We start from the raw sequence: 17294 nt of genomic DNA on the forward strand, positions 1-17294 counted from the left end.
ATAGCGGGTCGGGGGGGGGGGGAAAGGACCCGCGTCGGGGATCTCTGGAGCCTACTTGGACCCCCCTGTCGGGAAATTTCCAGCAAGGTCGTCGGGGAAAATGAAATCTCGACTGCTGGTAGGCCTACGCCTTACTCAAATTTTAGGGATTAAAAACTGTTTAGTGCGAGCAGTGGTACCGTATGTGCGAGGTGTTGTATATAAGCTACCGCGATGTATGGGTTGTGGCGGGTTAGTGCCCATCTTCCTCGACAGGGGGATGGTACCTCCGACAGGTGGTTAGTAGGTACCCCCTACAGGGGCCTCTTCAACTTGCATGATTTTTTTTTAATGAAATTATCTTTTTTAAATAAAAAAAAAACATATAAATTAAATCAACACAATTTGGTGGGGGGGGGGGGGTTCCCGGAAAATAGCATACTCCTTTGTTGTTGAAAAGTTTATTTTTTTAGGATATACATGTTTTTAGTTTAAAAAAAACAATTACAAACCACCATAAAGTCATGCCTTTCCCAAGCTGTATTTAAAAGATGAAATAAGATAAAAATGTCAACAATAATATCCCACAGGAATAAATCTATTTTGTGTGTGTGTGTGTGTGTGTGTAAGTGTAAGTGTTACGTGCTATAGTATTTATTATATGTGTTTGATTTTAATATTGTTTGTACAGTACACAGAAAACAATAAAACTGATGTATGACGAAATAATGTGAATTTTACAGTACAGTAGGCCTAAGGCTAGTTCAAATCTTCATATTTATTTTATTGACTGACAGCGTCTTACTGCCCTCTATAAAACTTGACCTAAGTATACTCTTGTTTTTGTACGTGATGATGATGGTTTGGAGAAACTAAAAAACACTGCCTGCGCCGCGCCTGACATCGTAGAACTGGGCGATTTGTGTGACAGATGGTACCTCTACTAGACTGTAAGACCACAGAAAGGGGATGAGCAAGTCTGGATGCAGTATGCGGACTAGATGTAGATATTTACTTGCCCTTATACTGGCTTTACTTCTAATATTTGTGTTGTTCTTTAAAGACCCGAAGCCCAATAACACACTTCCTGTAGGCTTAGAAGTAGAAGATCTTGCTCTGGCAGCAGTTGCAGGACGTGGCTTCGATGGTCGTAGAGCCGTTGGAGCTGAGATATGGAATGGCCAAGTCAGGTAAGGTCTAGCCTAGGCCCTAGTCTATCTACTATTCCAGATTTTTGTTTCTAGTTTATTATGTGTCAGGGTACATAATTATGAACTTAGTCTAGCCTAGGCCGCTAGAAACAAGATTAAAATATACAGGAAATTTTGTGATGATGGGGGAGGTGGGGGTGATTTTGGGGTTTTGTTTGTAGTATTAGTAATAGTAGTATGTATGTAGGGACAAATTTTTGCTTTAACTTGGATATTACACTTTCATGCATTTTGAGATGACTAATGACTTTTTCAGTTATATTCCTGAGTTAGTATAGAAAAATATTGATTGAATTGTATTAATGAGATTGATGCCCATCAGCACAAATTGAGTCATTAAATTATACCTAGCGAGTCCATGAGTGGGGCTGGCAGACTGCAAAATATACAGCAATTTTTATATTTTCATCCTTTATTATACACCAATTTTATGTTTTCAATGTAATAATTTTAATATTACTGTAATATTGTTCCTCTTTTTTGGTTGTTTTGTAATTTTTAAAAAATAAAATTTTATTGTTTAGTTCATTTTTTTAATACCTAATTCGTGTCTTATGTTTTTATTGATTTTTATTGAAGTAAGTACTGTTAATCAAGATGCCCACTGAGAAAAACAACCAATCAGGCATGGATTAGATGTTGTAAGCAGCGGGGTCCGACATATCCGATGGAGTAGTCCGAACCAAGGGGCCAACTAGAACTTAAGTCAACAGCCCGTAATAAAAAATCTCTGGTAGGGTTCAGAGGGAGAGTTTTTTTAGGCCTTGTGTGGCCCAAATTGTGCTTTTTATACAACAATATGTGGGATTAGCAATCAAAATAATGTTATTTGGATAGGTAAATTATTATTTTTAAAATATTTGATCTGATGATCTAGTCATGACGTCACTGTTAGACGACAGGGGGTCCCTCTGTCTAACAGGGGAAAACTGCCCCCCTGCCCAGCTGGCGCCAACACTGGTTGTGAGACTGATGTCAGACTATGGACTGTCATCAAAGCTGAGTAGTTCTCTATTGCTAATACTATTATGATCATGTCAACTCCCAATAGCAAGAATAAGAGCTGGTGCCAACCGGATATTGCCCTACCACCTCCCTCAGACTAAATCCACAATGAATTTGGCTTTCCAGCCAGGGAATTACAGAGGTCTTTACATTGGCTGGCACAAAGCCTGCCATGTGAAACTTACTGAGGCATGCCCCAAAATATTGTCTTTTTTAAACTCCCGGCAATTGGTTCTCTGCTACTTTGTGTCATTTTACAACTAAAAGTTCAACCAACCCTATTTAGACTTAGTTTGTAGGCCTATTGTAATCAATCATGTTGATAAGACAAAGCACTGAAATGAACTCAAATTACATCCCAAATTTCTTTAAAGTCCTGATGACACTACCCACCAAAAATTACCTATTTCATTCATACTGTAGTTTCCATATTGTTGAAATATGACGTAACATAACATGTTTTGTCATATTATACCCTATGCTTTTGGTATTATACTGATACAATGCAAGCTCAAATGTAGAAAATTGATTACTAAATCAACAATATAAGCTGATAAAAAATCAGGCACGCATTGTTTTTTATGCTTAGCCAAATAGTATGCTAGCTAACTTTTGCATCATTGTGTTATCTGCGTACATGCACACATTTTTTTTTTCTTAGATCGCCAGTGTTCGCACGGTCCTTGAAAGTACTTGAAAGTCCTTGAATTTGAAAATTGCATTTGAGGCTTTTGAAAGTACTTAAAAATTAATGACGGTATTTATAAATTCCATTTTTTGTTCATTTTTTTTCCCATTATTTTAGAATCAAATGTTTGGAACCAAATTTGCTTTCCCACTGCAATTAGTTAATGTAAAAAAAAAAATTGTACTGTTTTTTTCTATAAAATATAAAAATACCTTACTGTAAATACGTTTATTATCTGTCCAATCTTCTTATACTTTATGAGAATATCATTTTGCATACTACTGCATTCCCCATGCAAGTGCACTACTCCTTATTTACTAGAAGTGCATGGTATGAACTGTGACCATTAATGAAAGAAGAAGAGCAGTCAGCTCAAACCCCTCCTCCCCTTAATTTTTTTAAGCCAATGTGTTCTTCCCTTACTAAGTTCAGTGATAATACATGTAAGTTTAACAAGAGCGACCGCTCACCTGTCCGTGTGTTAAACTGAGGTTACCTCTATTCAGCGTTTAACGCTTCAGGTATGCATCTTTCAGACAAGGCGTTTTTATTGACACTATTAAAACATGCTTAAATCATGGAGGAAATACTGTACACAGTGGTGTACGTTATTATATTGGGTTTTCGACAAGGGTTCGTAATTGCCATTAATTACTACCACTACTAGGAGACATCGCATAAATGGTCCGGTCGGTTGTTGCTGTTGTAAAGAACCAAAGGTCATGAGTTCGAATCGCGCCATAGTGTTTAATTTTTTTTTTTTGTATAAATTACTATTATTTTTATTTGACAACTGGTTGACAAAAAAAATCTGGAAGAGCTAATATGATAGAAATGTTTAAATAATTAGAATGTTCATTTGTACAAAATTAAAATGTCTTAAAATTGGGAAAAAAAATTGAATACCAAGACACGATTTGAACTCATGACTTTTGTTTCTTTAGAACACATCCTTAACTGACCGTGCCATCCTAATACTAATAGTGGTAATGTAATGGCAGTAATGTACAGTCCTTTGCTGAAACCCCTGTTTTGTTTTGTAGATGTAGGAGCCACCCTGGGGTCAAACGTAAAAAAAAAGGGCCATGAACGTTTGTTGGAATTAATAGTTTGTGTATAAAATTTACTGCACATCCGTTCAAAACTGGCGATGCTGGACGCCCTTAATAGTTCTGGTAGCAACAAGAACAACAACAACAACAGCAGCAGTAGTGAGGTTCTGAGGTCCTCCTTCCGTGGATCCAAAAAGACCATTTTGAAAATCACATGAAATTAAATGCTACACTGGCTCCAAAACAGATATTTACGTTAATCAACATTTATTAATTGTTAGTTAGTACAACTCAAAGAGTCATTAACAGATACAAGGTTGTGTTCAACATTCCCAAATTGTCTCGGAAGAATGGGAGAGCATTCCCAATTGTGCCGGGGTCAGCTACTTTGTGTAGTAAATGCTGTAGTGTAGCAATTTTATGGAAACCAGGCTTTATTGACCTATCTCATTATTAAGTGCAAAAACAATTTTATAAATTTTAATATCTACTGTAATATCATGTCTCATGTTATTAATACCATACCAATATTTCCTTGTGTATTTTTTAAAAGCTCAACTACCAGGCTATCATTTATTAGCTGACTGACCAGGAAGAATGGCCTCCTACTTTGCATGTAAAGTCCTCTTATGTTGTCTTGAAATGATGAGTGGTATGATATTACACAAAACAAAGAGAAAATATGTTACAGTAATCTATTCTACATAGAACTAGCAAATTGAATATTAATGAACAGAACCAGATGGAAATGATGATGATGATGAAATTGTTTTTGTGATTGTTTGTTGATGTTACTCAGGACAAAGAAAAAATGTTTAATTCACTAGCTGTGAATCCTGTAGGCGTGGTACCCTTATATACGTGCATGAGTGAAGCAAAAAAAATAATGATAGACCAGCTCACGATACAGTGGATTTCGGGGAGATGGGGGTCCATAGAGGGTAAGATTATCCCATTATCCCATCCTATTGGCGGTGCTATCAGGGGCTATCGGGGAGAGATCCCCCCCTCCCCTACTTATTAGTAGACTATAAAATCGATTAAATAAGCCCTTGAAACCCCTAAATTGTCAAAATTTTCAGGGGCTTCGCCCCTAGGACCACTTTCGAAGCCTATTAATCGAAGCTCGACCACGTCCACTTTGCTTTCGTCTGGGAAATCTGACCCCTCTTCAGGGCATCGGTCACCTCGTCGGGGACCTCGCCCCCTCCCCCGGGCAAATCCTGGCACCACCCCTGCACCCCTGGGTTCTATATATTTATAATTATTAAGGGCGATAGGTTGTTGGATGCTTGGGTTTGTTTGTTTCCTTTCGTTTCATATAGTCACTAGCACAAGGGCAGACGTTCCATCAATTTTAATGCAAAATGCTCAAAGGCTCATTCATCTGCTATATAAGTTATTTTTAGTAAAAGATAAACTAGAGAGCAGTAAGAAATTAACCTCTGATCTTTTCAATTTATTATAAAAGTTTTTTTTATACTGTATTTGTTTCTTTCATGTATTTTTATTTACCATGTCGCTCTTGGTGTTAGAATACAATACATTATAAAAAATGCCTTTTTAAAGCAATTTTAAAAACCTATTGATACAAGTTAAACTTTCAACGAATTCTGTATTAAAAATTTATTTTCTGTATACTGTAGTCTGGAGATTAGTTTTAATACAACATGTATACATTTCAGATCTGCTTCACTGAAAGCAGGATAAATGATTGCTTCCTATGTTTTAATTTTTTCCTACAACAGCCAGCCATGTGAACAGCCTGGTATCATTTGAATTTTTTTTATAAACGTTTCTTCAGTCAGGTATTTAATAATGTCTGTTGTTTTTAATTTGTTCCTCCTTCTTTTATTAATGTTATTGTGATATTTGTTTTTTTTCCTCTATTTAGAGGTTTATGAATTTAATTGTAATTCACACTGTTATGCTGTTGGTACTAGAGCAGATAAGATGGCTTATTCCATAAATATGGGGAGGGGGAAAATGTGTGACTTACAATACACTTTTAGGTATTAATCCCTTTTCTATTTGCTAAATTGTGATATATTCAAACCTTTTATAAGTAAATGAATCACTTGTCTCATAAAAGGGTCCTCATATTCACATGATGCATTTTTAAATAATTCATGTAATTGATACTTTATGAATTAAAACATTTTTTTCTCAAAATTATTGAATAAGTTTTTATTAATACACACAATTGAACTTTTACAAGGTAAAACATTTTCAGTACACAAAGGTTACAAGTGAAACCTACTTTTAATGCATGTGTCATTATTCAGACCATTTTTTAATAAAATATGTGTTGTATTACACGTGTATATTATTTGTCATTGGATCTTACCATTGGACCCCATATTTTTGGAATCACCCATTTTTAAAGCAATTGCATGCGCTTTTTGTTATTATATTTAAACTTCATTCAACTACAGTTTTTTTGGTATTGTTGGGTGATTGATTTAAATTTTAAACATACAATAATTTATGGATACATTTCAGTTGTACTTCACTGCCAGTATGAAAACCTTCCATTTATACTACTGTATACACTTTGTTTTTTGTATTGTTGGCTGATCAGGGTAAATTTTATTAAACAATAACATCACTTTATGAATGCATTTAAGATTTACTGTACTTCACTTTTTTATCATTGGGTAAACTAGTTTAAACACTTTTCCAATATTATACATTATACTGTAAATACATTTAAGGTCTGCTTCACTCTTTGTATCCTTTGGTTTACCGGTTTAAATATTTTTACAATAATATACTTTATGAATACATTTAAGTTCACTTTCAGTAGAGTGATTGCTGTCACTACGTTAAAAATCCCCATTGTATTATATAGCTTATGTAGCACTTCATGACAACAAGGCTTCTAAAGTGTTTTCACATTTTCGTGGATGTTTGAAGATAGGAATTCTTGGTAAAGGTAGGAAAATAATATATAACTTGCAGCGTGCTGAATTACGTATGGCGGGTCTGTGATTACTGTAGCAGCAGTTGAGAGGTGCAATACTAGCTCCATGTTCACATCATTTTAAAACGACAAGGGCTAAAATGGACCCCACACTCTTCTGAAAGATGCAATAGGTTCTTTAAAGTGCACACAAGCTCGATGTGTACAATTGACCTCCGGTTCTACCATGGAGGTATACCAACTGAACCCTGGGCGAGGAGGGGGCTAGAACCAGCACTGATGCTAAGGCTGTAGTTAGCGGTGCCCCTGCATTACCGCTCAGCTACTCAACTTGTGTTTAATGATAAGGGTTCATGACAATCATCTTTTTAAACAAAGTTTTCATTTGATCACGCGTGGACAGCTTTCAAATGGTTCTTGGTGAATTGACAATTTTGGGTTCCATTGTTGTGTAAAATGCGTAAAAACCCAACCTTATAACTGGAGTATTGGTTTGTTTATGTTGTTCAGAAAAGACTAATTATAAGTTGACACGTAAGAACTTTGACAGCAGGCCACAATCTTGGTAGAGTAGTGATATTTAATCAACCTAGGAAGAATACTAAAATTGAAAATAAAATTTTATTATCCCAAATTCCTATATAATGATTAACTTGTGAAAAAAGAGAATAACTTGAATTCTAAATGTTTTGTTCATCAAATTTTTGAATTACTTCTGTCCTAAATTTCATAATTAAGCTTTTTAATATTTCAAAGATTTCTCTTTTTTTTTTTTACCACGTGTATATTTAGTTAAGTTTTATTGTGTTTCAAATGCCATCATGGGCCAATATCTGCTTGGAATTACATTCACAAATTCACAGGTATCATAATAGAGTTAAGGAAAATAAAAAATATATTTCTGGCAATTTGATGGGCAGGGTTGAAAGGTGGAGGAGGAAAGCGAGTCAGGGCGGATTTGTATCAAATTTAGTGGGGGTGTCAAAATGTTTCCAAAAAACCCCCAAAAGAAAGGGGGTCTGCGGGGTCCTCTCCGGGAAAATTTTGATTCCTAGGAAATGAACTTTCTCGACTTCTGAAGTGTCTTTTAATGACTTTTAAGTTCTTCAAAATTCAAGTTTTTCCCCCTCTTGAAACGGTCAGCTAAGCTTTCTCATTCTTATTACAGTAAATAGGCCTATTATGTGTGTAAATACATTAAGAAAATTGAATAATTGCATACATATTCTTTTTTCCATGAACGATAATCCCCAAAGAGAACAGGGATCGGGGTTTTCCCCAGGAAAATTTTGATTCGATGGCGGGAAATGAGCTTTCCCGACTTTTAAGGTGTCTTCAAATTCAAAGGTTTTCCCCCTCTTGAAAACGATTCCATGAATTGATGAACCCCAAAGAGAAAGGGGTTCCGGGGTCGCCCCGGGAATATTTTGATTCCTAGATGGCCAAAAATGAACTGTAATTCTTATTACAGTAAATAGGCCTATTATGTATGTACCGGTATACATAATACAGAAAAAAAATTGAATAGTTGCATACGTTTTCTTTTTTCCATAAATCCCAAAAAGAATTTTGATTCCTAGATGGTGGGAAATGAGCTTTCCAGACTTCTAAATTTCCCATTGTAACAAAAAAAATTCAGCTCACAGGTCTTGAATTTTATTTTTTTAATTAAAATTTTTTTTTAAATTTTTTGCCTAAGGTAGGGGTCGGAACCCCCTGAACCCTCCACAGATCTGCCAATGCGAGTACATGGATTAAAGTTTCAGGGAAAATCGAGAAAGAACCCCCTGACCCCTCCTCAGATCTGCCAATGCGAGTACATGGATTAGAGTTTCAGGGAAAATCGAGAAAGAGAGTAGGCAAGACTCAAAGAGTGTGGAAGAAAGGAAGAAGCGAAACTGGATATTTCATATATATTATTCATTTACCCAGTTCTTAATAATTTTATCATCAGTCAATAGAAGTACAGATGTATATGTCATTACAGTATGTCCGAAAAGAAAAAAAAATTTTAAGGCTACTATCAAGTATTTGGTAGGCTCCAAATTCTAGGTACTCATTTGTTTTCCAATGAGTGGAGTTAGAGAGGACCATAAAATTAGTTAAAATGCATCGCCAATACCCACCTTCACCCACCCTACCCCCTCAGCACACAAAAAAATGCAATATCACCACTCTTGGTTCCTTTTGTGTTTGTTCCTCCATGTTACAAACATTCTCTTAAGGTGTTTCTGTATTGGGTATCATGTATCCTATTCTATTCTGCTTGGAAAACTAATCTCTATTCATGTCCATGTTTATCTTTGATATTTGAAACTTCTATAATTGACCGTATTGTTCATTTTCCATTATCAGTGAATAACCAGAAAAAGATTCTCTGACAAATATTGCAGATTTGCTATACTGCAGTGCATGTTATCACTAAAACTAAGATTCATTTAATTGTTCACATAGTGAGTGCATCATTATATTTCATTGCTGAGTATGCATTTTATTGTAGGTAAATGGTCCTTTCTGTTATTGCTCCACAAGTGATTCACCTCTGCCACCACCAGTAATTTGTCCTGTATATCAGTACTTAAAACTTGTCCAAGGTGTTTTCTGTTAAGTTGGATATTGATTATGGAGCATTATCCTGTTTGCTAATTACCATGACACATATTGAACACAACGTTTAACTAGCATTTCATTTTCGGTATTTTAGACACTAAAGGTCTTTTTCATTATCAGTGAGGAGGACATGCTGTATCTTTGATTCATGTTCATTCCACCAACTACCATTCTTCAATACATTAAGACATACCTAGGTATTCTTAAAACAAACTTTAGCAGTATAGTAGTTGAGGCTAAAACCTCAAAATTCTCTCATTTTGTATTCTTAAAACAAACTATGACTAAATCACACACACCTCAAACTATATTTATACCAGGAAGATTTTTCTAGTCTGGCCTTGGAATTTTACCTATTTTTAAAAACATATATTTTTGTAGGACACGCTTCAATGCGAGAAATAAAAATGGTATCCTATGCAAGCCTAATACATCATAAGTGTAAAATGAAAGAAATATTCAAGATTAGCTTTCAAATGACAACATTACCAGGAGTACAGTAGCTTGCCCTTGCAGTAGCTGCTGAATTGCACGGAACACTACCTGATTCCTGGTGCGGATTGCTATAGTGGTCTGTAGATGGTCTTAATGGTTAGCCGGCTATAATCGTAATGTCACTACTGGTCTATGATTATAGACCATTGCTATACCGCGGTCTAACCAGTTAGCTGTCTTAAATTTTAAAGCCTACTCGGAGGAGGCTTAAAACGGTGTTAAATCATTTTCGTCATGACGTTCAGCTAATTAATTCGACAGTGCAATGGCAAGACCTAGGCCTAGATCGTCAAAGTCGGAGAATCGAACAACGAATATTCGACACGCTTCTCAGCATCTGTACAGTTAAAATAGGTATATGTATATTTATGTTCATTTCGATAAATTTGCGTGCATGGAGCACGCATGACATCGCCCTTAATCTTACGTTACTAGGGAGTGCTTGTTTGCGTTTCAATACTCAAAGCGGTCTTAGGGAAGACTGTTTTATAGCAATACAGTAGTCGTTGTGGAATGACTTTAGTAAGACCGTCTAAGTGATAAAGCCGGCTTTATTCGAGGAGTTAAGACTACCAGTTAAGACCGTTTATAGCAATCTGCCCCTGATGTGCGGTTACAAAGCTTCACCGTCACCACAACATCAAAGATGGCGCTGCTTTAAATATTAATAATGCTCCAAAAAAAGCAAATTTTTAGTGATTGTTTAAATTTTAAGTATTTACATGTTAACTTTTACTATTATATAATTATTATAGAAAATTAAATAAACAATTGGTGTTCTAAAAACTGCATTAAGAAGAAATATATTTTTTAATGACAGATTGAAGCTCAATATTCAGCCGTGTTACCAGAACTTTTTCTTTGTCTTCTAAATAAATGATCAGTTTCATTTTGAGTGTGCTGGCTTCATCTGAAATTCGAGGACTTGATTTAGCCGTAGTTAGAAATTTGACTGCAGTATTTATATACAAACTGAAGTTGTAGACTAGGTTGAAGTTTTAGTTTGAAGTTTGACTACTGTATGGTTTGTTTTAAGAATATAGAGTACCACAGTCGTGTTGTCAACAGACGTTGGTTACCGTTCATTATTCCTGAATGACTGCATAGGCTTTCTGGAATAGGCATTTTAAAATCTAATATTTTACCATCAAAATGGCCTCGGGTTGAAAGCATTTTGCAGAGATAGCAACGGAGTAGTATCACATGGTATCGTGACGTAAAACTGTAGTACTCAATGGGATTGAGAATACTGAACACAGCTTTGTTTAACTCCTAGTTAATTTACATGTGAAAATCTGTTACAAAATGTCAATATCTGTCATTCTTTAATCAAATTTGATTTGAGATTTTAGTTAGGGAATTTTTAAACTTTGTTTTATTAATAGACTTTTAATAAATGATCAGATCAGCGCATTATGCATCAACGTATGCATTTGCAATTACTGTTTAGTTCCTGCAGAACAAAACTGTATTAATCTGGAAACTGGAAAAAAATGAAAGCTACTGTAAAACCTTGATTTGATACCTTAAAAAATAAATGATAGGCCTTTGTATAATTTATTAAACGTCTGCACATTTTTAATATATTAAATTTTTTTTGTCCATTTTGCTGAAATGGCCAGTCAGTACCATCAAGGAGCTACAGGTACTATGCCCAAGATTCAAAACGCCAATGAATAATTACTAATCAATAAAGCAACTAAAACACAGAATTAATGTCTTTTCCTATTATTTTCAGGAATTCTGAAAGGGAAAACAAGGGTCAAGAATTATTGGAAACATTTCAGAAACCAACTGCAGATGAAGTCCAACAAGGAGGAAAGTCGAAAGTATTTGAAAAAAATTCTCAGCAATATAGAGACCAGGTGTTATGCCAACCAAAAGTTAACATTACATTCTTGAAAGTTCACAAAACTGGGAGCAGTACCTTACAAAATATATTTCTACGCTATGGTGATAAAAACAATCTTAATTTTGCAATACCACCGGTAGGACACCATCTGGGTTATCCTCAGTATTTCGAAAAAAAACATATGATACCAGTTGCTAACGGAGTCTATAATATTTATTGTCATCATTCACGATTCAGCTCTCAGGTGTTAGAAGTAATGCCACAAAATGCAGTCTACGTTAGCATACTTCGTGAACCAGTTGTGGTTTTCGAGAGTGCGTTTACATACTTTAAGATGGATGGACGTGCAGGTATGCCTGGTGATCCCGCAGCTATGTCAAAGTTTTTGCAACGTCCAAAGTACTTTTACAACAAAATGCGAAGCAAAGTACATGCACGAAATGTGATGCTTTATGATTTTGGTTTCCCTGAAGAAGATTTTGATGATGAGAGTCTAATCAATAAGGCAATAAAATTGATTGATAAACAGTTTGATTTAGTGGTTATTGCTGAATATTTTGATGAGTCACTTATTCTTCTAAAAGAATTACTCTGCTTCCCTCTTGAGGATATTGCATTTTTTAAACAGAACTCACGCAAAGAGGATTCTGTGCATCAGCTTTCAGACACTGTTAAAAACAATGTCCGTAAGTGGAACAAAGGTGATGTTATGCTGTATGATCATTTCAATAGGACGTTATGGGATAAAATCCAAGCGTATGGTGTTGATAGAATGGCAGCTGAAGTAAAGGAGCTTCGAGAGCTGAATAACAAATTGTTTGAGAAATGTGTCGCCACAGACACTGCTGCTCAGGGTGAGGGGGAATTCAGGATATTCCAACCCCCAGGAGTGAAGATTAATACATTTTTGTTGAAGGATTCTGCTAAGGAAGACCCACTATGTGAGCAGATGGTGAAGCCTGAGATAGCTTATACACAGGATTTACGAAGAAAACAGTTTCCACACTTCAAGGCAGAACATGGGAGGAAGAAAAGGCTGAGACAACCAATGAAAAAAGGTTTTGCAAAATTTTGAGGGGTGCCATTGCTCAGTGACTGATCAGAGCAATTATGTGTAACTCTTTCAGGTAACACATATCGCACAAAAACAAACAACACTAGTAAAAGCAAAGTACAGTAGAACCTTGTTTTTACGTACCCCAGTTATACGAACCCTTGGTTTTACGTACGCATGGTATCGACGATGACGTCATCAAAAAACAAGTAAACGGCACTTTTCAGAGCCACCATAAGTAAAAAGACATTTGTTACTTTCTCTCTACTTATTTACAATAAGCAAAACATATGCAATGTATTTTCATTAAACAGCAATGTTAATTGAGGCTAATACCGAGCTGTTATAATCTAAAATCATGTGTACTGAGCGAGTTGAACAGTTACCGATGGTGCTCAAAATAATTGCTTTCCTCCTTAGCTTTGTGTGGAAAACTCGTCTGGTCGAATTTTCTACACGAAGCTGAGTAGGCATAATTTCGTACACGAACGCTAATTGGTTGGCTCGCCCAGTGCAGTGCATGTGGTTGCTGTTTCACGTACATGAACGCTAATTGTTTGGCTCACCCAGTGCAGTGCACATGGTTTTATTTTGTCTCGGCAGGCCCAGACAACACTAAAGTTTAGAATAGCCATGATTTTCAAGTTATGCCTTTGTCGTATAGGTAATCTTGTAATATTTTCATGTTCTTTAGTTAAATAATAGATATAAAGTGATGAAGTAATACACAAGACACATGGTTTTATTTGGACATTGTAAAATGATGAATAAAAACACTAAACACATGGTTTTATTCGTATGCCTAGAGGCTAGGTCTAGCCTAGGTAACATCGTCCGTTCGTTCATAACATAGGCCTACGTTTATTGAGTGTTATGTATGTATTGTGTCAAAAGTCACTACAAATTTAACCCAACCTCAATTTTACGAAACCCCTTATTTATATATGTCCTCCGGTCCTGTACCGTACGTAAAATTGAGGTTCTACTGTACCATTCAAATCAGGCAAGATTTCTTCTATAACTAATATTAGCAAACTTCATTTTAGAAAAATATCTTTAGAGGAGGGTGGAACAAATATTATTTCTTTTTTTGCAAATTGGTTAAACCGAACGCCGCATCTATGCAGAGAAAAAAATATAAACCTTTTTTAATAGATAATAAAATGCAAACTTATAGGTGAAAGCCTGTGATTAAGATTGCATAATGACTGAATTTGCCATGTAAACTCTTCAAGTGGACTGATAAATGTTTATATAATTTAATTTAAAAAAAACCATCTTTTTTACTTGGAGACATCTTTTTACGGCGATGGGTTTACTAGCAGGACAAAAATATTTTATTTTATTTTCGAATTGTTTTCTGTGTGCAGTAGGTTTCCCAAACAAGGTAAGGTTAGTCGCCTAATACACCAACAGGCATTTTGTAGCCTCTCTTCCACAATTCTGGATTGTAAAAATGTAAAACCTTTTGTAGAACTTTTGTACTGTCGCTATTTATAATATCATGCCATTTTGTAATTACTTTTGTGGTAATCTACAGTATAATACTGGAGTGGTTGCTCTGTTATGCTTTGGCCTTACTGAAGAAGCTAATATTGGTGGAAATTGGTCTTTACACCTGGATACTTTTCTTCCTGTCAATTTTTAAAAGCATGAATTTGCTATTTCTGGGCATAATTTTCCATCTACCTCCAGCATAGGTCGATCCACACCGTTGGTCACACTGCTATTTAGGAAAAAACGCTGGCCAGGCCACTTGCAAAAGGCTTTTGATGGCTATGGAGCAGGAGGATGAAAAGGATGTTGATAATTAGAAAGTTCGTATTGGATAGGACAAGTATGAAAAAGACAGTGAGTAGGATAAGGAGATAATTATGATGGTGATCATCCAACATATCGCCGATTCCACTCCAAGGTGTGGGTAATGAAGTACAGTAAATAGAAACAGAAGAAAAGGAAGAGAAATAAAGGCAGATAAGGAGAATGAAGTGGAGGATGAGAAAGATGATAGATAAATGAGGATTGGGATGATGGTGAGGATGATGACAAGAATGATAAGGTTTGAGATGTTAATGAGAAGTGATGATGAATGATGGTCAAGAGGAGGTGGGTGAGGACAATGATGAAATACTGATGATATTCCAGAATATATGTATGGTAAAATAAATGTATGATTTGCCAATATGTGGCTCCCTTGTGGTTTTCCTGACCTCCGGTCTTAATAATATATGTGCTTCATTTGATAGTGGAATATTTAAAATTGCTGACTCATTAAATTTTAAGATTTGTATCGATCTCTATGTCATTTAAAAATGGCTGATAGAATTAGAAACACTATGTCAGCCATATTGGGCTTGCCATGTGTTACAAGCATTAATGTAGAAAACAACAGGTAATGTAGAAAACAACAGGCAATGTAGTAACAACTGTTAATGTAGCACACTCCACAGCTTATGTAGTAAAACCCGCTAATGTAGAAACACCAACAGCTTATGTAGTAAAAAGAATATCAACCCCAGCTTAGTAGAACGCTCAAAAGCTAATGTAGAAACGAAAATTGCCTCACAGCTAATGTAACTACTATCGCCAACTAATGTAGAATTTTACAATATTACAATACCATTGGCTGAAAAACATAGGAGGAACAAGTGAGTTCCCCGGGACAAAGTGTTGCAGCTCAGTTTCATAATAATGTTACAAAAGATATTTATTACAAAGTGTGACTGATTAATAGTGCAACAATTTAAAAAAGAATAATGCCTTTTGGCAAAATTATGTTTCTTTTATTTATTTTAGAAAATGTTCTCATCACTAATAATCTCATCAGTCTCAATGTTGTTGCTTTTCTGTATCTTTTTTTTTTCTAAATTGTAGTAGTAAAAGTAAGGATATGACACTTAAAGTTTGTTTAAAATTAATTATATTAAAGTATATGAACCACCAAAAGGCAATTATCTTTTTACCCTAACAATCACAATGAATAAATTATGAGATAATAAATTTAATAATACATGTTATACTGTAGTCAAACTGAAGTTTTTTAAAGAATTTTTTTTTCTCAAAATGTATGCATTGCTAAAGAATGTTACTATTATTAGAATGGTCAATATTTCTCACTGAATGAAATGCCTAAAAATATACCATCGGAAAATGTGATTTAATTCACAGCAGTATTTTGATTTTTTTTTTTAATTGTTTGATGTTTAATATATTTTACCCGACATCATTTTATACATTTGATGAATTTGTAGTTCTTCCCAAAAACTGAATATTGTCCATAAAACTGAACAATTAAATACAGAAATATAGAAATTTGGAATGTATATTTTGATGGAAATTTTTAATTATTATAATATTTGTTGTAAGACTCATGCCAAAGTGTGTTTATGTTGATATCTTTATTTTCATAAGTAACTAATTATAGATTTGTTATATATTCGTTGTACTTTATATTAAAACAAACTTATTTTAAAAAGCATACAACAAAATATTGTATGATATATAGGATACCTTAGATTTATTGATCAGATGTGAAATCATCTACTTAGCTACTTATTTTAAAAAGCATACATAAACAAAAAAATATTGTATGATATATTAGATGTCTTAGATTTATTGATATGATTACAACAATCATCTACTGAGCTTAAAAGTACATTCCTGTTCTGTATTAGCTTTTGTTGTATGGTCATTTGTTTATGCCCTTTCATTGACATTGTAAAAGCTTCAAGTGCTGTGCAAACAGTAATACTAAACATATTGTGTTGCTGTAGTGATAGTATTAAAAGTAGATCATTGCAATATACTACTACTGTACTCTCAGATAGTGCCATTCATGCCAACCATTGGAAGTGCCACATGTATTGGTCATCAGAACCACTGCTAATGTACAATCACGGTAACAGTTCTCAGAGAATGATTTTGGTTGGTTGGTGCAGGACGGGGTATAGTTTACTATATAGTTCAGGGATTGTTCTAAAGCTCTTAACTGGAATTATAAAAATTTTAAAATTTATGTATCTTCAAAACTTCTGTCCTCGAAATGTACTCACAAATACAGTTGGTGTCCCACGTAGGATAGTTTTTCTCCATAGTTTAAGAATAATGTATAGCATATAGAGGGATCTCTTGTCCTCAAGGCACTTTATAAATACAGTATTATTTAATTTTTATAATTATTTTTATTATTATTATTATCATTTCACAGTTATCTTCAGGTTTAGTTGAATGAGTATTAATAATCTTGTATCTGGAGTCTGTCTCAGGAAAAGTAGAATTTACATGTAAAATTGATTAAAAATGAAGAAAGATACTGAATATTATTTGAAGGTTTCAGGGGGAAGTAAGATATACTGCCAGTGGTGCTGCCATTGGGTTGGCAGAGGGCCTTAAATTTCACTTTTTGAATATTTGTGTATATCTTCT

The 17294-nt window shown here is 34.8% G+C and overlaps 1 protein-coding gene across 1 annotated transcript; it reads left to right on the plus strand.

Moving 5' to 3' along the window:
- Positions 1–824: 824 nt before the first annotated feature.
- LOC117104922 (galactose-3-O-sulfotransferase 4-like) lies at positions 825–13634 on the plus strand. The gene is made up of 2 exons (XM_033245859.1): positions 825–1169; positions 11702–13634. Exons 1-2 carry the CDS (start codon positions 949–951, stop codon positions 12888–12890), a joined length of 1410 nt encoding a protein of 469 aa, XP_033101750.1. The 5' UTR covers positions 825–948; the 3' UTR covers positions 12891–13634.
- The last annotated feature ends 3660 nt before the right edge of the window (positions 13635–17294 follow it).

Source organism: Anneissia japonica, unplaced genomic scaffold, assembly GCF_011630105.1.
Source record: "Anneissia japonica isolate Jap-2015-1 unplaced genomic scaffold, ASM1163010v1 scaffold287834_len5846547_cov211, whole genome shotgun sequence".
Classification (NCBI taxonomy): Eukaryota; Metazoa; Echinodermata; class Crinoidea; order Comatulida; family Comatulidae; genus Anneissia; species Anneissia japonica.